The sequence below is a fragment of the Pan troglodytes genome, chromosome 7 (assembly GCF_028858775.2).
Source record: "Pan troglodytes isolate AG18354 chromosome 7, NHGRI_mPanTro3-v2.0_pri, whole genome shotgun sequence".
NCBI lineage: Eukaryota > Metazoa > Chordata > Mammalia > Primates > Hominidae > Pan > Pan troglodytes.
The window spans coordinates 43,930,106-43,955,104 of NC_072405.2; the positions used below are offsets into that span (position 1 = coordinate 43,930,106).

The 24,999-nt window shown below is 38.7% G+C and overlaps 1 protein-coding gene across 10 annotated transcripts in view; it reads left to right on the forward strand.

Annotated features, from left to right (window-relative positions):
• UNC5D (unc-5 netrin receptor D) overlaps positions 1–24,999 on the forward strand; it is a 558,611-nt gene that overhangs the window by 299,083 nt on the left and 234,529 nt on the right. For 9 of the 10 annotated variants that reach the window (XM_528109.8, XM_009455182.5, XM_009455179.5 and 6 more), the window contains one exon: positions 12,176–12,394. In XM_528109.8, the coding sequence (XP_528109.2) occupies positions 12,176–12,394 (219 nt within the window). Of the gene's footprint in view, positions 1–7,316; positions 7,420–12,175; positions 12,395–24,999 lie in introns of those variants that run through there. The other variant, XM_016959326.4, reaches the window with a different exon arrangement.

Here is a 24,999-nt window from a genome sequence, read left to right on the forward strand (position 1 = left end):
TTTATTTCTTTTTAGATATTATAGAGCCACATTCTCCTTAAAACTGTTTAAAACATAAAACTTAAATGATAAAAATATGAATAAACACTTCAGAAGGTAAACAAAAATAGTAGAAAAATATGATTTAATATTTAATTTTGCTAGTAATCAGCAAGTGTATACTAAGCAATTAATATTATTTTTATCCAATAACTAACAAATATCTCAGAGATTATGTTCAAAGCTGGTGAGGATGAGGAAAGTTGCTAAGCTTCTATAATGCTGCTGCCTGAGTCAATTTGAATACTCCTTTTGAAAATAAATTTAGGGCAGGATACGGTGGCTCATGCCTATAATTCTAACATTTTGGGGAGGCCAAGGTGAGAGGATCATTTGGCACCAGGAGTTCAAGACCATCCTGGGCAACAGAGAGAAAACATGTCTCCATAAAAAGTGAAAATAATTATCTGGGCATGGTGTCACACATCTGTAGTACCAGGTGCTAAGGAAGCTGGGATAGGAGGACCACTTGACCCTGGAATTGGAGGCTGCAGTAAACTATGATGGCACTACTGCACTCCAGCCTGGAAAAGATCTTGTCTCAAAATAAATAAATAAAATAAGTAAATAAATAAAAATAAAATAAATAAATAATTATTTTATTTATACATATAATTAAATAAAAATTAAAATATTAAAAATTTAAAAAGATATCTGCTAATGCATCATTTGCACTCAGTACATTTTATTGCAAAGAGGATGGTCACAGGATTTTTTCACAGCTTCATTTATTTTTATTTTTATTTTTTAAAAAATTTATTCAACAAACACATGTAGAGTCTCAGAGCTATTTAACCATTGGTAATATAAATAATGAAGGGTCTCACATCCTTTGCTTTCATGGAACCTATAGTCTAGATGTACATGATATCCATGAATAGTTACATACATGAATAGTTGGGCATTGGTATACATGAATAGTTGCTTAGTTGTACAAAGTATTATGGAAGAGCAAAGAAGAGGAATGTAACCAACCTAGGATTTGGCGGACTCTGGTACGCTTACATAACATGTGTCAACTAAGCTGAATCTAAAGGAGGAGAGTCGGCTATAAGCAAAAGAGGGGGGACATTCGTATCATGGGGCAAAAGGAAAAGCATGCGTGTGATCTCCAGGTGAAGAGAGTTTAGATCCCTAAAAGAATTGAGTGGCAGTCCCTATAGCTTCTAGGTGGTGAAGTGATTAGGCACTGAAGCTAGCGGTAAATACAGGGCCCACGTCATGAAAGGCCTGGTCAGTCATGATTAAAAAAAAAAAATATATATATATATATATATATATATATATATGAATTTTATTCAAAAGACGGAGGAATTTTATCCAAAGGATTAAGAATTTAAAGACAGAATGACATGTTTGAATTTGCATTTTGGAAAGAGCATTCTGCTTTGCAGTGTGTAGGAGGGATTAAAGGAGGGTAGGCAGAAGAGAAAAAGGATCCATTGTAGTCATGTAGGGGAATGATGGTGGTGATTCAGACAAGCATAGGAAGAATGGAGATGAAGAGCAATTGCTGAATTTGAAGGATATTTAGGAGAGGGAATCAATGGGGTTTAGTGATGAATTCGATATAGGGGCTGAATGGGAGAAAAGTAGGTGATACCCAAGTTCTAACTTAGGGAACCTGGTGAATACTAGAGCTATTACAAGCTTTATGGGATGTAGGCCAAAAAACAGTCTTGGGGCCAAGCAATAAGTCTGTTTGAGGCATAAAAGTTTGAGGGGTCTTTAGGACATTTAAGTAATTATATTTAGAGGCAATTTTATGTGTAGAATTGAAGCTTCAGAGGGACAACTGTACTAAAGATATAAATTTTGGTATAATATAGATATGTGGAGAATTGTATCAATATAAAGTGAAAATTTGGATATAACTAAATGTTCAATAGTAAAGAAATAGATCAACACTGACACACCTGCAATCATTAGAATTAGTTTTATGAGGAGGTAATACCGTGAAAAAATGAGATAATATATTACAAATATATGTGTGTTCTATGTATACAAAACCAAAATATTAAGTATACATCAGAAACAGATACTAGAATGAATCATATCAAATTATTAATAGTATTGGTCTTTGGGAATTTGGTGACAATGGGTAGGAATATTTTTAACATGTGTTTGTATTTTTCTATAATTTAGTATAAACCATAATTTTCCATATAAAATATATCATAAAATGTTAACTATATTTTCCCTTTTACTATATTGAACTATAGAATGTTTACAAGTTACAAGATCACTATAAAAGATACTTTCCAAGATTTTAGAGGGTAAAATTTCTCAATAGATAATAACACAGAAGTTAGTTGTCAATTTAATATTTCATGTTCCACCAAAACAAAATGGGCGTGATGAAAAAATGCTGTTCTGGATGTCAGTGCAAAGAGGTTTTTATCCTGTGCCTGTGACTTAGAACTTGTTGACAAGTTGCTTAGCCTCTGAGAGCCTGGATGACTTCTAAGATAGGAGAGTCGGTTCGGATTTTCTCTAAGGTGATCTTCCACCCTATTTTGCCTGTGTCCACATCACATACAAAAAATTCCGTCAAATCATGTTCCAGTCAAATCAGCCTATATTTACATTTTGAGATATGCAGCTAAATGGCCACAGGCTAGGATTTTATGTGACCTGACATCTAACAGGAGTGTATTTCTTTCTAAGAGAATTTAATGTTTGCTCCTTACAGTTTCGTTTTCCCTCTTTTGTTTCGTCTTTTTGTCATAAAAAGATTGAAAATACTTGCTGTATTAGTGTGCAGAACATAAAACATAAAGCTCTTCCTGAAAGGTAATTTTCCAAGAGTGAAAAATATGAGAATGGTGTTTGATTGTTTGGTTTTCTGTCATTCAATGTTGCATTAAAACAACCATTTTTCCATAACTATGAATGGCCTCACTCTTGAAAACTGTCAGTTACAAATGAAAAGCGATAACACTTTGAAAGCAAAACCTTTCCCAAATCCCACTAGGTTTTCAGATGAATTTGAAAATTAGTCAGTGGGACATATTCATACACAAATGTATCCATTGTTGGGGGAAGAATTAAACAATTTATAAACTCCATCTCCATATTCTCAGCAAGATATTCTTTTTTACATCTTAAAATGAATAATTGTTATAAATCTTATAATCTTATTCTTTTTCATTTTTTTCCTAAATACATTTATATTTTGTTTTTCCCTGATACGTGGATTTTAATACAATAAAGTTAGAGATCATGAAGTGAAAGCTAAAATTGCCATAGTTTATGAAGCCCTTTATATTCTTTCACAAAGCAGAGGGGTGTGTGTGTGTGTGTGTGTGTGTGTGTTTCCTGGTTATGTGCTTATTCTAGAAACCTAAAAATAGAGAAAAAGCAAAAAACTTAATACAAACTTAAATTACTAACATTGCGTGACCCAGAGAAAAATACCTGGACTAAATTTGACATCTTACTTCAAAGTCTCTTTGAATAAACTGTTATGGGAACAGGTGTCTCAGGTTAAATCACTGTATGTTTCCATTAGGGGACAAAGCTGTATCTGCCATCATAACTGGTGTAGAATCTCTGGCTTAGATCCGATTTGAGAGGCCAGGTTTGGAGACAACTTAAGTGAAAGCTAAAATGATGGTTACAAGTTAACAATCAAAGAAAAACAAAACTTTTCTTTGTGGCCCTCTTGGGAAATAAGTCACCTGTGTTAGTGTGGCTGAAAGAATAACTGTCCTGTGTATTAGGACCAGCATGGGTTCTCTCGCATTCAAAGAATGCACAGCTGAACTGGTCTTAGGGCCCATGCTGTAAACCAAGACAGCTTTCTTTCTATAATCTAGTGGTTACTCTGTGTCTGCATCTCTGAAAGTTCCTAGTTCAAGGCACACAGAAAGGAGAGATGTTAGAATTGCTAAGGGACAAACTTTAAAAAAATTAAATTTAACCGAGTTGAATTGAGCAAAGAACTGTACACGAATCAAGCAGTCCTTGAACCAAAATAGGTTTAGAGAGACTCCAGGCTGCCACGTGGTCAAAGACAATTTATGGACAGAAAAGGAAAGTGACGTTTAGAAAACGGAAGTGAAGTTCAGAAACAGTCAGATCAGTTACAGCTCAGTGTTTATCTTAGTTGAACACGATGTGAACCATCGGCTTTAGGCACAGTTTAAAGTATGTCAGGAGACAGCTTTAGTCTAAACTTAATTTAACAGACCCACATAAGACCAATGGTTTAATAAAATCTCAAGCTCTTTAAAATGTGCATTCTAATGAAGATGATATTTAGCTCTACCTAACTTTTCAAATTCCTTTCCATGTACCCATGGCATGTAATATTTCAGCCATCCCACATTTCCTAAGATTTCTCTCTTACCTTTTAATCTCTGCACATGGCATGCCCGCTGTTGGGCTACCTTCTCCAACTTGCCCAGTTGGTCAGCACATTTATCCAGACTGTGATGAGGGGTAATCTTCCCTGTGATGCCTGCCATAAACCCTCCCAGGGACAGTTAGGCTCTCTCCTCTGTACCCAATGACACTTTGCATATACTTCCAATTTACTGTAAGCATGCTTGTCATAGATTTGTTATTATTTATCTCTATTTTTAGTCTGTGAGCCCCTGGCAGAAAGTAACTATGTCTTAGTCATCTTTGAATCCCTAGTACCTAGAACATTGTCTAATCTTAGTAGGCATGCACATGCGTCTATTTAAAAAAAAATACATTGAATGTATTAAACTGATAAATTGGAGAATAATGAATGTGCTTTTGTAGAGTCTACTGAAATCTGAAGTTCTTTAAGGAACTAAGAATGGCTCTTTGATTTCTTTGAATGTGTCTTAAGCACTCTTTCCCATCTTTCATTCTGCAGGATTTAAGATCTGCTGGATAAAGTAATATCTTAGTCATATATAAGATTCGCACAGGTGAGGTGAATGATGCAAATGCAATGATATAAAACGCTTCCATTTTTATTACAGATTAGGAAGAAAGAATAGTTTTCAAGTTAAAAATAAACAAGAAACTTTTATTGGGGCCTGGGGAAAGAGTCTGTGTTTCATAAATTGCATTAAATATTTGGTATGTAAAATTCCGGCTGCTGTTCTGCATTAAATGGGCGAAATGCATCCCGTATCTAATTAAGTAACCATATGGGGACAAGTCACATTTACATAAATGAAGGCAGAAAGCCTGCTCTATTGTATTCTCTTTTAGATTATGTAACTTGGTTTTCCTGCTATGGCTTTCTGCTCTGACTTGCACATTGCCGTGGACCAATACACTCACAGAAAATGAATGGAAGTTAAAGAGCTAATTCTAAGGAGCATTACCCTATTTACATATTGCAGTGAGAAGGACTCTGGAATATTATGAAATCTCCTATGTTTATTAACTACTTGCCTCTTAAAGCCAATAGTTTTGGGACCTGGCCAACAGGAAACCCATTGTGTATTAGCCTGCTTTGCAAGATAGCTATGTGCCTGGTGTACAGTGTAACCATTTCACTGAATGTTTATTGAATAAGTGCTTCACAGCATGTATTCTGAATTTTTCACCTAACAGAATTTTACTAATATAGCTACAGGGAGCAAATGATAAAGAAGTGTTATAAGCAACGGTCCATATCACTAGGACTCTGAGATGAAAATGATAATAGCAATCAGAAAATCAAAATATAAATGTTAGGATAATAAGTTTGGGGATGGAAATCATAGGGATGATAATTGTAATTCTTTCCTTTTTATGCTTTTGTTTGTCCACCCAGTGATGATGCTGAAGGTTGTGGTCATGGTGCCACATGATATGTATGTAACATTTAACCATTTACTCTATTTTTACATATATTTTAACATCACAAAACACTAACAGATTTTAGTCATCCATTTTTGTGTATGAGAAAAATGGAACATCAGGGTTAAGTTATTCACCCAAGGTCACAGAGTTAACACAGACCTTGTCAGGTTATTTGATTCTCATGTAAAGTTCTTTAGTTTTAGCAGATTTAGTCTTTGCTTTTTGGTGTGGTCTCTGTTTACACTTTGAAACAAATACCAGTATAGTGAAAAGAAAAGCATACTTTGGAGACAGAAAAAGCATACTTTGGAGACAGAAAGGGAGAAAAAAAGTGATATGTATTTCAAAGTAATGTCCTCTCAAGAAAAAAGTATACAAATAATTTAGAACGTCTCAAAATCTCGTGATGCTCAAATTCACTTAAACAATAATCCAATGGATCAGGATTTTATGAATCCCAATTTTGGATGACTGTGGGCCCCGGTGTGCCCAATTGCATTACAAATACAACACATCAAATGATAAAATATTGGCAGTTTATTATGCTTAACCCTATTAGAATGGCAGTGCCTTTCGCCCAGTTGTTTTTCTTGCTAATGTTCACCACGTCCTTATATTTTAATTGGAATTTTAGTTGTTAAATATTCCTGCTTTAAAAGAAACATTTATTTCTAAATGAAACACAGAAAAATTCTTATTATTTTATTCTCAAACAATTATTCTTTGACTTCTTTATTTCTGACTTTGGTGAGGATGTCTAGTCAGTTAAATATAGTTGGTAGAACACTAGTTCTCTCAAAAATATTTATTTTCTCAGGGCCTTCTCTGGGAGGGGTTCCTAACACACCCATCCTGATCTGGAATCGCAGTCCAGCTGACAGGTTAACCAAATGATCTTTAAGGTAAATGTCATACTTATTGTAAGTGAAGAAGTGACTCACAGATAATGTGTGTTTTTATACCATCTTTTGGTTTTATGAACTGCACACTATTACCCTGCGACAGGCACTCACTAAATTAGAGTATCAGACTTATAAGAATCCATTCCTCTGAAACAAAATGGAATTCTGAGGTGGCTGGAGTCAGAGACCTGCATTCAAGTTCTGAGCCCACCACTTACTGTCAGTGCAGCCTTAGGCAAGGCAGATAATTAAAGCATCTCCTCAGATGCACAATGACACCCACCTTGGAGAGTTTCTGTGTCTCTTAAATGACCGAATCCATGTAGAAGGCTTATTACCACAATCTGTAGTTACTTGGTAAACAGCAGCTCTTATTTTGACTTTCTGCTAACGGAGTTTCCACATTCCTTAGCCTACCAAGGCTCTTTCCTGAACAGCTGATGGCATTAGGATTTAATTAAGTGAAGCTTGGAGTGCTGGCTTTGTGTAAGAAGGAAGATGCAGCTCTATCAGTGAGGAACGTTTTTCTGCCACAAATAACAGAAAATCTATCAGTAGCGTTAAATAAGTAGGGATTGTTTTAAAAAAAAAAAGCTGTAATATGTTATCTGGGGGTGGATGATCCTGGTGTTAGTTAAAGCTCTCAGTGATGTCTGTGCTGGGACTTCTGGGTTCCTGTTGGACTTTTCCTCCCAAACTTCACCAGGTAAGGCAGGAACAAACAGGAGAAAGGACAGTACCAACCACACCTATTCTTTCTTTCGTTTTTTTTTTTTTTTTTTTTTTTTTGAGACAGAGTCTCGGTCTTTCACTCAGGCTGGAGTGCAATAGTGTGATCACAGCTCACGGCAACCTCTGCCTTCCGGGTACAAGTGATTTTCCAGCCTCAGCCTCCTGAGTAGCTGGGATTACAGGCGTGTGCCACCACACCTGGCTAATTTTTGTATTTTTAGTAGAGACGGGGTTTCACCATGTTGGCCAGGCTAGTCTCAAACTCCTGACCTCAGGTGATCTGCCCACCTCTGCCTCCCAAAGTGCTGGGATTACAGGCATGAGCCACAGCACCTGGTCACACCTATTCTTTATATCAGGGAGATACAAGCTTTCACAGAAGCTTCTGTTTACGACTCATGTGCTAAACCAGTGTCACCTGACCATGCTGAACTGCAAGAAGGTCATCAGAGTCTGTGATTTTTCTGGCCTCTGCTGTGAATGTGGTGTGGAAGGAGGCAGATGGCTGGATCAGTCACCAGCCATTTGTCCTACCAGAATTTAAAACTTTTCTTTGAGTTGTAAAGTGGAGTTGTGGCATATGTGTTGAGATTATGAATAAATTTATCTTGAAGGAAAAAAAGCATTCATGCAGTCTTGCATAAAACTATTTATTAAAGTAAATGACCTCCTCCCACCCTGTCCCAAAGAATAGAATCTGTCAGCAATTTATAAGCCCCTTAAAAGTTTCCACTTCAGTTCCTGTTCCTCTTTCTTCCCTATCCTTCCCTTTTACTGAAAGAATTGACAGTTTCCTGAAGAATTCAGTTCAAAACTACCAGGCAGGGCTGAGCATGGTTGGCAAGTATGGGTTGGAGAGGGGGAGAGAGAGGTGAGTCATTGCCCTGTGGGATGAGGAAGGGGTGTCCTCCTGGAGAGGCAGCCTGCTGAGGGGATTAAGCCCTTTTGCTGGAGGGCAGCCACCTACTGGGCAGGGCTTTGCTGCACCAGGAATGACAGCCTGACCCAGTGTGGAACTTGGAGTGTGGGAAGGCAGGGCGGGCTACAGGGTTAGGCAGTAACCACTCCCAGCACTTCGCTATACAAAGCCAAAAAAAAAAAAAAAGGATTCTTATTTTCACCTACCTCATTTTTTAGATGGATGCAAATAAACAGTGATATGTATACAAATATATACCTACAATCCCTCACCTTCCCACTGCCACTCTAGTAAATCATTTTCCTTCTTTTCTTATTTTCATGGATCCCAACAATTTTTGTATTTATGTAATAATAAAAATGTAATATTACATTCCACCCTTTTTCTCATCCTCTGAACGTTAACTGATTCTTTTTTCTTTATTTTTGAAATAGGGTCTGTCTCTCTCTGTCACCCAGGCTGGAGTGCCAGTGGTGTGATCTTGACTCACCGCAGCCTCTACCCCCTGAGCTCAAGCGAGCCTCCCACTTCAGCCTCCCAAGTAGCTGGGACTACACGCATGCATCCAGCTAATTTTCTTATTTTTAAATTTTTTTGTAGAGAAGAGGGTCTCACTGTGTTGTCCAAGCTGTTCTCAAACTCCTGGGCTCAAGTGATCCTCTCACCTTTGCCTCCCAAAGTGCTGGAATTACAGACATGAGTTGTGCCTGGCCTAAGATTGACTGATCCTTAAGGGGGATCCTCGGGTAGCTAGGACAGTTACCCTCAGGCTTGTCCATTCCACTCTCCTGCTCTCTTTCAGATGCAGGCTGAACGTGCTGCTTATCTAAAGGACATTTATTAAAATGGGAGGAGGGGAACCTAATTGCTTTTAGATCTCTCTGTATTTTGTGAGTTGAATGGTTAAAACTTGATCTATTACATGATCTAGTCCCTTTATTTATTTGGCATTTATGCCAGATACATAGACATATTCATGCGTTGTTACTAGTAAAGCAAAAATGCATCATTCAGATTGCATGTCTGTACGTGTCTGCTAAGCTTACCACTATAGGTTTGGGTATGTATTGTTTATCAAGTGGCCCTTTTATGAATTGAACAATGAATTAGACAGAACTAAAGCCCCTAATAGGAGTGTAAGCAGTTGATGCTCATATAAAATCTTTTAATACTTTTGTCATTTCCTCTAACATATGGATTTACAAAATCCTGCGGGGACTTGGTATTTGTTGAAGATAGAAATTGGCATAAGCATTCAGTAACAAAACAAATTAATATGTGATTTATTTTATGAAATCCATTTTAAATATAATTAAAATATTTTTAAAAAACCACATCTGAGATTCTACCCCGAAACCCCTCTTACTCCCTGTGACATATACACATTTTATTTTCTGACTTTATTGTACTTTTGACATAAACTGTTTGCCCTTACTTTTTAGAATATTTGCTTTACAATTTTTTGATGCTGACAATTACTTGAATGTGAGTTAGCTTTTCCATTGCAAATACATTTCAAGGCTTATAGTCTCTTAAACTCTGTGTTATGTGAGGCTGTTTTTTCTCCCCTTAAGCTGATGTATTTAATGGGGAAAAAAATCTTATTTGGAAGAATCAAGTTACATTTAAGTTTAATTTCTTCCAGTGGCAAACTATGCATGTGTGTTTCCAGTTGTTAGGAGCCATTTACTAACTTGGTGTCTTTTATTTTCTTCCTTATACAAAATACCTCTTGAAGTCTGAGCCTTTGTACCTCTTTTTACTTTTAAGAATTCCTCCTGTAGTTCCTCAACAGAACATTACTCTTTTTTTTTTTTTTTTTTTAATTGAGACAGAGTCTCACTATGTTGCCCAGGCTGGAGGCTGGAGTGCAGTAGCATGACCTTGGCTCACCGCAACCTCTGCCTTCCAGGTTCAAGCAATTCTCCTGCCTCAGCCTCTCAAGTCGCTGAGATTACAGGCACGTGCCACCATGCCTGGATACTATTTTTATTTTTAGTAGAGACAGGGATTTGCCATGTTGGCCAGGCTGCTCTCAAATTCCTGACCTCAAGTGATCTGCCTGCCTAGCCCTCTCAAAGTGTTGGGATTACAGGCGTAAGCCACCGCGGCCAGTCAGAACAATCCTCCTGTTTTTAATGAATTAGGTTTACCATTGACAATGCTTCCTGATTTGGGTTGTTGACTTAAGCATGAATAGTAAGAGGCTCTGGTCACAACTGCATCAATGACATGCAGAAAGCAGGTGGGGTCACAAGATGCAGCCCTTTCCCAGACTCTCTTCGGAGAGTTGGATCTGATGGGTGAGTGCATTAGTCAGGGTTCTCTAGAGGGACAGAACTAATAGGATAGATGTATATATAAAGGGGAGTTTCTTAAGGAGTATTGACTCACAATCACAAGGTGCGGTCCCACAATAGGCCGTCTGCAAGCTGAGGAGCAAGGAAGCCAGTTCAAGTCCCAAAATTGAGGAACTTTGAGTCTGATGTTCAAGGGCAGAAAGCATCCAGCACGGGAGAACAATGTAGGCCAGAAGTCTCAACCAGTCTAGTCTTTCCACATTCTTCTACTGCTTTTATTCTGGCCATGCTGGCAGCTGATTAGATGGTACCCACCTGGATTGAGGGTGGATCTGCCTTTCCCAGCCCACTGACTCAAATGTTAATTTGACATTTGACAACACCCTCACAGACTCACCCAGGAACAATACTTTGCATCCTTCCATCCAATCAAGTTGACACTCCATATTAACCATCACAGTGAGATTGTTCTTCCAGTGGTTCACTAGGTAGTTTTCCTCCATCCTAAAGACTGGTTTGGTCTCAATGGGAACAACCATTTCTAGGGCAGTTAATCTTGCTATTGAAATGTTTGCTTTCTTTGGTCTTACAGTAGAATGGCCTTTCGAGGGTACAAGATGCCACTCCTCCTTGTCCTCTCCACTGTGCTCAGCAATCACACCCTCCTGCCTTTGATTTTGTGGCAGTTTCCTGGGACTTAAGTCTTTGCTCACTTAAGAAACAGGGAAGTACAGTTTTCCCTCCTGCACTTCCCTTTTTATATTGCTTCCTCCATTTCCTAAGGTTAGGGGAGAGTCCAGTTTATTCCTTTCATTTGATCACATGTAATTATAACTACTGGCTATAAGCTCAGAGCTATTAGTGATTTGTGTTCATTCTCACCAGCAGAAGGTTGCTGGGGGCAGAGGGTGGGCCAAAGGCAAGCAAAATGGAATCGTGTTCCCTTTGAAGGGGCAGTGAGCTGGTGAGTTATCCAAGATCCAAGACGATTGCCAGACAATCTCCACCATTTCATAGGTAAAGAAAGCAGACCGTTTGGAATCTTTTGACCATATTTTATGGCTGAGTATCCTCTGTTATCATCCCTGTCATTCACATACCTGTGTGGGAGAACAACATCTATTCTCACCATTTTTCAAAATTTTGAAGCAGCTTGGGGTTGTCATTAGCCCTTTAAGGTAACCATTCACCAGAGCCTCTCACCTCACAGATGTTTATCTCAGTTGTTTCTGCAAAGACGCTCGGATTCAAAACAGAAATTTGAGGCGTGTCCTATTCATTCTTATGTTTCATCCAACAACACTGAAGCCATGGCTAGCTGGAGGCACCATATCCTCCTAGTTCAGCTTCTAGAAGATAATTCATCTACACCAGTTCTACAAGCATGCTTTATTAATAAAGCGAATATTTCTCCAGCACAGAATCTTAGAGCTGGTGCGGGTTTGCCATTGTGTCCTGGTGTATGTGCTATCAATGTAGGCTGTGTTCTGATGTCTTTTTTGATTTCACAGGAACTGACAATGGCGAAGCCCTTCCCGAATCCATCCCATCAGCTCCTGGGACACTGCCTCATTTCATAGAGGAGCCAGATGATGCTTATATTATCAAGAGCAACCCTATTGCACTCAGGTGCAAAGCGAGGCCAGCCATGCAGATATTCTTCAAATGCAACGGCGAGTGGGTCCATCAGAACGAGCACGTCTCTGAAGAGACTCTGGACGAGAGCTCAGGTAGGAGCGTGCAGCAGTCAGAAGCAGCTGTGGTGACTCTTTAGGTTCTCCTGTGGTTATGTCTCTGGGAAAGACTGGAAATCACCCCCCATTGCCTTGTGTGAATGAGGTCATAGTTACATCACTCCCGGCATATAAGATGTAATCCTTTTCTTCAAATGACCCTACAGCTGCCTTGGTAGTCCCTTCCGATATGATGCAGAGGCATTTTTTTCTTGCTGTAGATAACTTTAAACACCAAATTTTGTATGAAAGTTAATATTATCACTGGAAATAAACCAGGGAGTCACTGTTTTTGTTTGCAGAATTCTGAATATTTTTGAGGCCAAATATTAAATCTTGCATCAAACCCCTTGTTAAGCAGCATGATTTGAGTTTCTTTAATCTTTCCTAGATTTTATTCTTTGCACTTTATTCTCCACATTTGGTGGTTTCTGAGTCCCTTTTTTTTTTTTTTTTTTTTTTTTTTTTTTTTTTGACTATGGTGTAGTGGCAGATCCCAAATTAGATTACCATATCCTAGCAGGATCTCCAATATGAAAGAATTGTGGGACCATCTTTACATTATTAGTAAATTATTGGCGAATTTGGCTGATAAGTGTTGATGATGATTATACTAGCTAATGCATATTGACCACTCACTATATATCAGGCTTTAAGCATTTGACTTGCTCAGTTTTTTGTCTTGCTCAGTTTTTTCAACAGTCCCCTGCAGTAGATAACGCTATTATTACCTTCTCGTAGACAAGGAAACTAAGGCTCAAAGAGATTAAGTAAAGTGCTTGCCCTGGATGTCAAAGTGAGATAATTTGACTCAAAGCCTTCAAAATATATATCCTTTTATATTTTAATGTTGACAGAAACAATCTATGCTTTTGAACTTTGCTTTCTCAGACAAGATCCAATCTGGTCACACGTTAGATTGTTGATTTTTTTAGATGGTCAACTACTTGACTTGGTCAACTCACTAGATATCCGATTTTTGAATAAGTCAGAAAACATCAGTATAACTCTGAAGTTTCAAATCAGCCTAATTTATTAACTATATAGCAACGATATTCTATATAACAAGGTAGGCCTTTCAGAGTATTCAGAGATAGGTAAGAAAATAGCCCATGGGGTGAACTTTACACATAATGACAGAGATAAGACAAATATGCCCATAAATGCTGTGCAGATGAAGTTAGGATAAATATCTGAAAAGAAGAATATGATTCTGCTGAAGATTGGTTTCTTAAATCACATCTAACTAAGACTATCAGTAAAGGTATTGTAGACTTGATAGCGGTTGAAAGGAACATTGATGAATATGTAAGTCAGATGGGCATAATTGATGCTACACCATATGGAGGAGAGAGGAGTTTTAGTGGCCTGAAAGTCACAAACATTAGTAAATGAAGAAAGCTTGGTATACGTTCAGCAAAACGTTTGGTTTTGTTGAAATAGAAAATTTATGTACAAGAATAGCAGCCAGTGGCTAGAAAACTCAGTTTAATCAATGGCATGAAAGGCCTCAAATAAGAGTGTGGAGCCCTTTACTTAGTTTTATGGGTATTTTGGTTCTGGTGATCGATCATATTGATGTACGGGTATGCAGTGGCTGGAGCTCTGCTTTAAAAAATGAATCTGGAAGAAATGTTGGTAAGCAGAAACCAGAACAAGGGAGCTAAGAGACATGGATAATTCAGGTGAGAGAAGGTAAGAACTGGTTCAAGAGTCGGGAGGCTACAGAAATAACAACCAGAATATAAGTAATTGCATTAACAAGGATAAAAATGTGAGATCATAGTTTTGATAAGCTAAATTTGAGGTGCTTATGGTATATAATGAAGAGATGTAGATTTGGAACTTGATATAATTAGTAGGTAGAAGAGTAGATTTGAGAATCATTAGGAAAGAATGAAGCCATGTGGGTGGAAGAGTTGTTAGAGAGGAAGGGTCAACTAGGTCTACTTGAAAAGGAAGTAGACCTAGAGATATACCTCTTCAGAAGACAGGGATAGGAGTATCAGCCTCCAGCAAAGAAGTAACCAGGGGAGCCGGGTGCGGTGGCTCACGCCTGTAATCCCAGCACTTTGGGAGGCCGAGGTGGGTGGATCACAAGGTCAGGGGTTTGAGACCAGCCTGGCCAATATGGTGAAACCCTGTCTCTAATAAAAATACAAAAATTAGCCAGGGTTGGTGACGGGTGCCTGTAGTCCCAGCTACCCAGGAGGCTGAGGCAGGAGAATTGCTTGAACCCAGGAGGCGGAGGTTGCAGTGAGCCAAGATCATGCCACTGCACTCCAGCTGGGTGACAGAGCAAGACTCCGTCTAAAAAAAAAAAGAAAAAAAGGAAAAGGAAAAGAAAAAAGAAGTTACCAGGGGATGCTGTGTTCCAAAGCAAAAGGAAAAAGTTATCTCAAAAAGATATGTAGGTAAAACTCTATCAATAAAGAGAAGGGCGAAGGACTAAACATCTTATTTACATGTAAAGAAAGAGTGCTAATCATTACACAGTTCTGAACTACTGTAGGATTGCAGTATAAATTCGAAACTCCAAAAAGGAGAGAAACACCTAAAACTCTATAATAATTCCCTATTCATTTCAAATTGGAATTAGTAGGAGGAAGAAAAAAAAACAAAAGTGCCCCTTTTAGAGATGTTCTTCAGACCAAAGCATTCATAGAATCCTAGAATCTAAATGTAAGAACTGGGAGAGAGAGAGAGCTTAGTGATAATCTAACAGCCCTATTTTATACATTAAAATGTTAAGATTCAAGAGATACAATGAGTTCGTGGCATAGCTGTTTCAAGGACCCAGATCTCCCGATTTCTCCTTCAGATGAATTTCTTCAACACCATGAGCCACCTTTGCCTATAGATTTCTATACTTTTCTCCCAAATCAAAATATTGACAAGTTTTCTTGCTGACATAAGGATGGATTGAAGTACATGGCTCATCATTTTCCATTATGAATCTATTTAGGGTTTCAGTCACCCATGTGTATCATCCTATACATATAACATTTTAGAATTTCTTTATTCCTGATCATTTCTTCCATCTTCGTAAAAGCCAATCCTTTAATCTGGGCATGTTTCTGGCACTGTTAGACAAAAGTTTATAGCAAGCAATGGTAGACATTTCCAGGAATGTTGATATAGTTTTGATTTTGAAGGAAGGATTTGGCATTTCGATGGGGAAAGTAGAGAACAAATTGAATCTTGGTTTCAGGAACGTCTCTGATCTTGTGCTCCCAAGGCTGGGACCCAGGAGAGAGCAAGATGGAGAGGCCTGGTGCTGGGAGAGATTGAGTCAGAGACAACAGCAGTCTCACTTACGTTGACATTAAAAATCAAAGGAAGACAGTGGAATTTGGGAGAGGGCAACCAAGGGAATGACATCTACCATATAAGCAAAAGGCTACAAAACAATGGCAGAATATGACAGGCTTGTGTCTTTTGCTCAATTAGTACAACTAAAAAGGACTCAAATACCAGTGGCTCACTAGGGCTGTATGTTTTTTATCATCAGATGTCTCTGTCCTAGATTTTGCCCACCAATGACCTCAAAATAGCCGAATCCCATTGGGTAAACTCTTCCAAATGAAAGATAGAAAGAATATTGTAAAATGATCAGCCATTTCTTTTACCACTGCTAGAAACATCTTATATCCCTTCTCATATAAAGACCTCTTGAAGTATTGCAAGCCAATTCAACAGTGCACCCTCTTCTAATTTCACTACATTCTGTTTTGTTATTGCTTCCCCCTTTTAATTCCCCTAGCATTGCTAGGCAACTCCATGTCATGTGGATAGCGTTTTTGATTACATTCTCTACCTCCATGTAGAAATCTCCTCCTCTCTACTTCCTTAAAAAAAAAAAAAAGAAAGCCAATAAAAGACATATTTCAAAGAAACTGAGCAAAACAAAAAATTCATAAATGACCAAATCTGAGTATATTATATACCGATTTTTAAAAATATGCTGTTGAGAAAAGATTTAAATTTTAGCAGTTACTTTTTTGTAAAGAACTTAATAAGCACAACCTTTTCTTCCAAGTCATTTTGATTGAATCAATGTGAAAGAAATGTCTCTCCCTAAACAGTTTTCTTCTGTGTAGTTAATGAAAATCACTATCTGCCACACACTGCAATTATGTTTCCTAAGCTCTGTATTAATAGTAGAATTGTGGAAACAAGAACAAGATGAGTGGAGATATTATACCCCAAAACAGTACCTAAATGCAATTTAGGTTGGAAACAAAATGGCCTCAGGTATTGAAAAATAGATGCATTACCTCCCTTGGGTTCTCCAAGGCAGAGCTGGGAAACAGGACTTGACTACCTTTACAGACTTAATGGCTTTTGACTGGATTCGTAAAATAATTCCTGCCAGTCTAATAGGAGTGAATGACACTGAGAAGCCAAGGACGGTGGGACCACATTTGACCAGAGAGACTGAGAAAACTGTCCCTGGTTTTTTAAGTCCTGTCGAAAGTAACTCCTTATGTCTCTTTGGACAACATATTCTCCGTTTCTGAAATTCTAGAGAAATTTGATAATTCTTTTTACTTATAGGCATTCTGTCTTCACAGAACTAATGGGAAATGCATAGGACCTGGGAGTGTTTGGAGTAGACACAGAATCTTTCGTGTTCCTAAATTGGAAGCAATAAGTCCTTTCAGTTGTTAAAGGCTGCAAACTGCCTTTGGTCTTTCTGGTAATTTGGCCCTGTCATCTAACAGTTCAAATAAGAAAAAAGATTGTGTGTTTTCATGCAGTTTAGCTTGGAAAACCCAGAGCTAGAGTTCTTTCCTGCAAAAAGTACAATTTATTTGACATGAGTTACTGTGTTTGCACAGACAAGGCTATACCTCTTAGTAATGTACCCTTGCAGTTCTCTGCACTAGCCAAGGGATCCTCTTTCATTTGTTCTGCCTCATTTCATTTGGAAATATGGGAACTCGTCTTCCTTGTGTTGTTCTTCTGTTAACATCTGGAAGCTCAGAGTTGAGAAGTAATCTCAACCCAGGAATCATGCCCCTGTGAAAAGGATGGTGTATGCAGTAACGTAGAAATTAGGAGCTTTAATCTAACAGGCAGACACACGTATATCATACACACAATGGTAAACAACCACAAACCAAACGTATCTTGGCAATCAAGATTATGTGGCCTGTGGGGAGCTGGAGTTATCAATAAGCTAAACCACTTCTTTATTGTTCAATAAAAATAGGAATTCTCTTAACAACACGCCGTGGCTCTTATCTTATTCCACCTCAGAGATATCGAATTCTAATGAGTGAAATAATGTGTATTCCAATGTGTTATGGGAAAGTCTCAACTCTAGTAAACTAATATTTTTCTTTTTAAAGAATTTCATTTCAGGGACCTCATTGTGTGTGATTTCTTTTTTAAACAACTGGAGTCACTCTCTGGGGATAAAAGGTTAATGGATTGTGTCAAGAAAAGGGAGAAGAATAGAAATAAAAATGTATTAAATCTTAAAAGTTTATATCTTAGAATGTTGCTATGCTGGTGATGGGGATTTGAATATAGTCTCTTCCAGAAAACCATTAATTTGAAAGTATCTTCAATGATTCACAAATCACTAAAGTACATTTGGGAAGCATGTATTTTAGGCCACATAACACAGAAATAATCCCTAAAGTGTTTTATTGACAGTTTGTGGGTTTCAAACTCACTTTTATGGAAGCCTTCTCCCTCCCCACCTTAGATTTCATTTTGTTCATCACTCTACTTCTCAGAGAAGACTGACATATTCTTAAAAGGTTTTCAGGAAAATGTTATGAATTCCCTACATAAACTGGTAGAGTATGAAGGCCTTGTTTCCTATAGCCAATTTAGCTTTTCCTACAAAAGGGAAATAAGAAGATTATTTACTCTCATCCATCCTTAGCAGTGACAGAAATCAGCTAATCACTTTATATAATTTAATAATGTCTGATATCGACCATACATCTGTCTCAAAGCCTAAATCCTTGACCAGTCTCTTTAGTTCACACATTAAGAAGTGTGTACATTGATTTAAAATACAAATTATAGGCGGGGCACAGTTGCTCATGCCTGTAATCCCAGCACTTTGGGAGGCCAAGGCAGGCAGATCACAAGGTCAAGAGATCAAGACCAGCCTGGCCAACATGGTGAAACCCTGTCTCTACTAAAAATACAAAAATTAGCTGGCCGTGGTGGCGCACACCTGTAGTCCCAGCTACTCGGGAGGCTGAGGCAGGAGAATCACTTGAACCCGAAAGGTAGAGGTTGCAGTGAGCTGAGATCGCACCACTGTACTCCAGCCTGCCAACAGAGCAAGACTCCACCTCAAAAAAATACAAAAAAAAGAATAATTATAAAGATCTATAAAAAAAAGCACACACACACACACACACACACACACAGAGAGAGAGAGAGAGAAAGAAACCTGAGGTTAGCCTAATGGTTAAGAACATGGGTTTTGGTGTAGAGGAAGCAATGTTTGAAATCAGGCTCTCCATTTACATACTTTTTCAGGTGGATGTGGAATTGAGCTTCCTTTCTCCTTGGTTCCTCCGTGTGTAAAATGGCAGTGATAATTGTATCCACAATCACATAGCACCTAATACATGTGACATGCTTAGCCCAGGGGCTAGCGTACAGCAAATGCTCAGTCAAGACTATCCCTCAAAATGATGAATATAAAATAGCTATTTTATTCTTCTTTTTGAATGAGACAAGTGTATGGTGAATATGATTCAAAAAACAAATACATAATCATAGAATTTTGCATTCCGAGAACATAACAGGGCTAATATTGGCAGGTAAATATTTGCCCTTTCTAGAGTATCATTGCCTTACTTGCATGCGATTCAGTCATTCAGGTTGCATTGTGTGTCTATGTTACCCTCAGAGTCCATGGCAGTGTTACAGGAAAGGGGTCCTGATCCGGACCCCAAGAGAGGGTTCTTGGATCTTGCTCAAGAAAGAATTCAGGGAAAGTCCACAGTGCAAAGTAAAAGCAAGTTTATTAAGAAAGTAAAGTATTGAAGGTACAGCTACTCCATAGACAGAATAGGATGTTCCCGAAAGTAAGAGGAGGAACACATCCACTCTAGGTACAATGCTTGTATATGTGGGGAGATGTGCTCTGCTACAAGGGTTTGTGATAAAGGATTAATTTTCTTAATTACTATATTTTGCAAGAATCGATATTATCTTTAAAGCAAAATTAGGAATGCCTTTGTTCTCCAGATATCAGGATATCTGGAGACTCCCAAGTCTGGGTTTGTTTAGTAAACATTATTAATTTGTTCCCCTAACCACCAACATCTAGAGACTAGGAATGCATAACTTTGTGGGAACACAGCCCTGCAAGTTCCAGCCTCATTTTCCTAGCCCTCACTCAAAATGGAGTTGCTCTGGTTTGAACACCTCTGATAGTAGCACTGTAGGTGATACAAGTGGCACAATATATGTCCTGACCTCAGGCCATAAGCTACTAGCAGGAGATGATTTCAGTGACTGCAGGAATGGAAAGTCATTGATTGAAGCAACAGGATTGGAAATCATGACCATGTTGCCCACCATGTTGTGAGTGTGATACGGGAGTGAGTCATTCATGGGATGCGTTTTCTAAACAACCCTTCCATGTCCACTTCCGCCTCTTCACTTTCTCTTCTTGCTGTTGTCAGACAACACTATGAAGTTAATTTGCTTTCCTTTACCAGACACCTCTGAGCTGATTAATTCTAATCTCTTGTGTGGAAGAAACTGGAGAGCTTGGGTGTATTCTTTGTTTCTGTACTTAAGACTGAACTCGCAGTGCTTCTGAGGAATACGTGGAGTGCTTATTATCCTGGGAAAACAAAAGACTATTCATTAGGCATGGCGCACATGCACATTCAAAGGATAACTATTTTATTTTTGGTCAAGATACATTTTTAACTTGTTGCTAGGATGAAGTGATAAAAGACATTTAGCCCTAATTAATTATCTGCCAGTAAAATGAAACATTGTTCTGCCTTTTCATTTCTGTATTTAATTTACTACTTTCAGTACTATGTTGGCCTAAAGACATCTAAGCTCTCTCAAGATATGGAGGTACGGTTCCATGACATTTCTTCCCTATCTGTCAGTTTTGAAACTTCAAATGCGTGTGAGATACATGTGTCCTTAAAAGAGTCCCCGGAGCTGTGGTCTAGAAGGCAGGCTGTATATTTAATAAGGACACATCTTTCAAGTCATAGGTAGAATGGCACCCAGCCTCTTGTGTGATCTCGTAGCAGCTTGTGCTTCTGTGTCATGGCTGTTGTCACATTGGGCATTGTTGGAGCATGTTAAAATGTCTCCCCCTCCAGGGCTGGGCACGGTGGCTCACGCATGTAATCCCAGCACTTTGGGAGGCCGAGGCGGGTGGATCACCTGAGATCAGAAGTTCAAGACCAGCTTGGTCAACAAGGTGAAACCCCGTCTCTACCAAATATACAAAAAGTAGCTGGATGTGGTGGTGGGCACCTATAATCCCTTGTGAGGCTGAGGCAGGAGAATCGCTTGAACCTGGGAGGTGGAGGTTGCAGTGAGCCAAGATCGTGCCACTGCACTCCAGCCTGGGCGACAAGAGTGAAACTTCGTCTCAAAAAAAAAAAAAAAAAAAAAAAAAAGTCTCCCCTTCCAACCCAGAAGCTCCTTGAGGGTAGGGATCTTGATGTTTTGCTTGTCAATGTATCCTCAGCACCTAACAGAGTGACAGACACATACAGGGTGCTCAATAATTGTCTTTCCAGCAAAACATGTCATAAAACTTATGACATCTTTGATTTATTGCTTATGGTAGGGGACCTGTGGCAAAATAATAATACTACAAAATAGAAATAATAGTAACACAATGTTAAGATAAAAGACCAAAATGCCTGTGATGGTATTAATAAAAATAAAGGGCCATGCAAATACTATATAACTAATAATGATAATAAAAATGTGTTATTCAAAATATGAGGGAGTATCTCATTATTGAAGTATAGTTTTCGATGCTCTGATCTTGAAGCAGTAAGAGACAAATGGAAAACATTCCCTTATATAAGTGGAAGACTCACTTTTTCCATCTGAAAAGGCTTTTGTCTGCTTAGGAGACATCAGAGTAAGAGAGGATACCTCAGCCAAATCCAGGCATCACAGGGGCTGAGAAATCTTGGGAGTTCATGGTTCTTTCAAGAAAACTCTTGAATATAAGAGAATATTGCTTTTCAGGCCGGGCGCAGTGGCTCACGCCTGTAATCCAAGCACTTTGGGAGGCCGAGGTGTGCGGGTCACTTGAGGCCTGGAGTTTCAGACCAGCCTGGCCAACAAGGCAAAACCTCATCTGTACTAAAAACACAAAAATTAGGTGGGCGTGATGGCGCATTCCTGTAATCCCAGCTACTCAGGAGGCTGAGGCACAAGTATTGCTTGAACTGAAAGGTGGAGGTTGCAGTGAGCCGAGATCGCAGCACTGTACTCCAGCTTGGGCAACAGAACAAGACTCTGTCTCCAGGGAAAAAAAAAAAAAGTCTGTTGCTTTTCAAGAGAATTTGATTGCTTTGTTTCTCTCCCAGAGAACTGACCAAGGCCCAGCATTACTCATGAAGTTGTACTGGAGTAATTCTTTGGGACTTTGTCTACAAAAAATGGAATACTCATTTTCTCAGCCCCAATCATGAAGCGCTATAATGTGAACAAGGAGGTACAAAGAAAGTGAAACATTGAACTGAAAAGGTCCCGGAAAACAGGCACCAAGACTGGGACGAAATAAACCATTCTACCAAAACCTAGTTAGCTGGTCATTTACTGCTTCTGTATGGTTGGGGATATGAGAAACATCTTAGAGGGGAGGGATTCTCACTTCCTTCTTGAATCTATTGGTTCCGGTTGGTAAGCCAAGCATCCTACTACAGAGAACTTCCAAATGATTGAAGCAGTAAGGCTGAGTGGAGAGGCAAGCATTTGAGAACTGTGTCAAATTCCTCCCCAAGTGCCCATCACCAGGTGTGTTTGAGAACTGGCTGCAAACAGTAACCACAGCAGGATGCTGCTGACGGCTTTGTCAGTGCGATAATGAGTGGTGGATAAAAAGCTCAGGGCCAGGTGTTGGTAGGCACCAGGCTGGGGTTGGCATGGTACTGAATGTTAACTACTATTCCAGAATTCTCTATTTTGTCCAGAACAAGTTAGGATCCTAGACTATGACCGTCACCCTTTTATTTAAAGTTGACCAGAGATAAAGCATTTTATTTATTTTCCCTTCTCCATTTCTTCCCTCCTCTTACATTTCTCTTCCTTGCACAGTGAAGCATATACCTTCAATTAGTTTGAAAATCCTCTAACTTTTAGTCTCCCAACAGGATTAGACCTGCTAAGAGTAACTAGTGTTTTCTATCTGATAAATAAGGGGATTATAGCAATAACTGCTGTCGGCATTTTTCTCATTTAAACAAATAAAGCTGACAAATGATGAAGTTCTGTGCTGCTCCATTATGTTTAGTACATGCAGAGCAATTAGTCATCTGCTGCCAACGTTAGTCTATCTACAACTAAACCATCCAACGGCCTAGAAAGCTTATTAGCATATCAGTACCATAGTCATATTTGTATATTCTCTAAGACTCTACTCCATAACAAAGGCTGATGGTTATAATTTGCACAATAATTTAAAGGGTTGGACTTTTCTATGCTTATTAGAGTCATGCCAGTTATCAGGTACAATTCTACTCTTATTTATGATATGCCATTTTTTATTTGCCTGGAACTTCTGCTCCCCTGTAGCATTTTCTATGAACAAGTTAGCTGCCATCTCTGGAGATACTGAAGTAAATAGCCGTTTCTGCAGGAACACTGTTAGATGAAATTCAGTGGAGGAAGAGATAGAGAAGAGCAATTTTCTTAAAGCCGCATTCTTGGATATTTCTCATTTATGAATATATCACGTATATGTATGCATATATATGTATACACTCATGTACTATTACATATGTGTATAAGGGTATGTATGTATACATGCATACTGCCTATGTAAATGTGTATTTGTATGTATATCATTTGATCAGTGAGGATTTGAGAAAGAATGTATTTAAAAAATTGTTTGTCTTATTCAACAGTTATTTCTTGTTATGGTGGGGGAAAATATAATACAAAGAATTCATGATTTGCCAAGGCTTCTTTTAGAGGGGATGGTTTGATAAAACTGAAGACCTCATGTTAGACGAAGGCCTAATCTAGAGAGATAATATACGTTTTGTGGGATGGTAATGTCACTTGTGGCCTTTTAAAGAAGCCTGACACTCTGATGCCACTGGTTGGGAAAATACTGTGTTTGGGAGCAGTTGTTTTATATGCACTTTGCTCTGCTGATCACATGGGGAGCCTCTGCTGGTAACTGGGCCATCCTAATGTTGAAATCTTGACTTCAGCATTTTCCTCCCAACTGTGGTTAGCCTGAATGAGGGGTTGCAAAACCTACTGACAAGAGTGGGGTAAGACAAGATATAATCTTCATAGTGGGGTGCCCTGGTCCCTTGTTTATGCTTTCCAAAGCACAATGTGCAGTTCTCTTTGTCTATGTGACCACGCTTTCTAGTTGGGGCCTTGCTCACCCTGTAGGGACTGCTCTGCCCAGGGCTGGCTAATTTTTAGAGAGATCAAACAACTTGCCTGTGAGTTTGCCTTTCATATGCAAACCAAGCAATCCAGAGGCCACACCCCTAACCACCATTTCCATGGAGCTCTTATACTCCAGATCACTGTTCCCCTGCCCTAACCCCAGGACTAGGTACCAGACAACTCGGGTACCAACAATGCCACAGAGCCCACTGACATTATGCAAGCTAGCCAATCCCAGCATATTGTTTCTTCCCATGCAAACCACAATGGAAAGGCCCTTGGCCACATGTTCCCCTACCACTTCTGCCTCCTGAAAGACCCCCATGCTTCCCCATGTGGCTCTATGTGGCTTGCTGTGCCTCCTGTCTCTCAGGACCTGTGAGTGTCAACTTCTTCCTTCATAAAAGTCACTTCCATATCTAAATCTCTTAAAATACTTTATTGAAAAAAAATCCTGGGTATTCTTAAAATACCATGGTGCCAAGATTAAATCATAGCAAGTTTTGTGTTTTGGATTTGGACATTCACTACTTTATAAACATGATAACCCTGGACCATTTTGAGATGGTGATTGTCTTCATTTCCAAGCTGAAAAAAATCATAGCTTAGATATTCTTATAAGATGAGGAAAGTGAAAAACATGAAAGTGCTTCCCATTAGCTTGAACCTATTCCTTTTTTTTAATTGATACATAATTTACATATTTTGGGGCACATGTGATATTTTGATACATTCATAAAATGGCTAATAATCAAATCAGGATAATAGGAATATCCATCACCTCAAACACTTATGTTTATGCTGGGAATATTCAAATTCCTCTTTTCTAGCTATTTTGAAATATGTAATAGATTATCATTAACTAGTCACTCTACTGAACTGTCAAACACTGGATTTTAGTCCTTCTACTTAACTGTATTTTATTACCCATTCTTCAACCTGTCTTCTCTCCTCATCCCCCTTCTTGGCCTCTGGTAACCACCAGTCTACTCTCT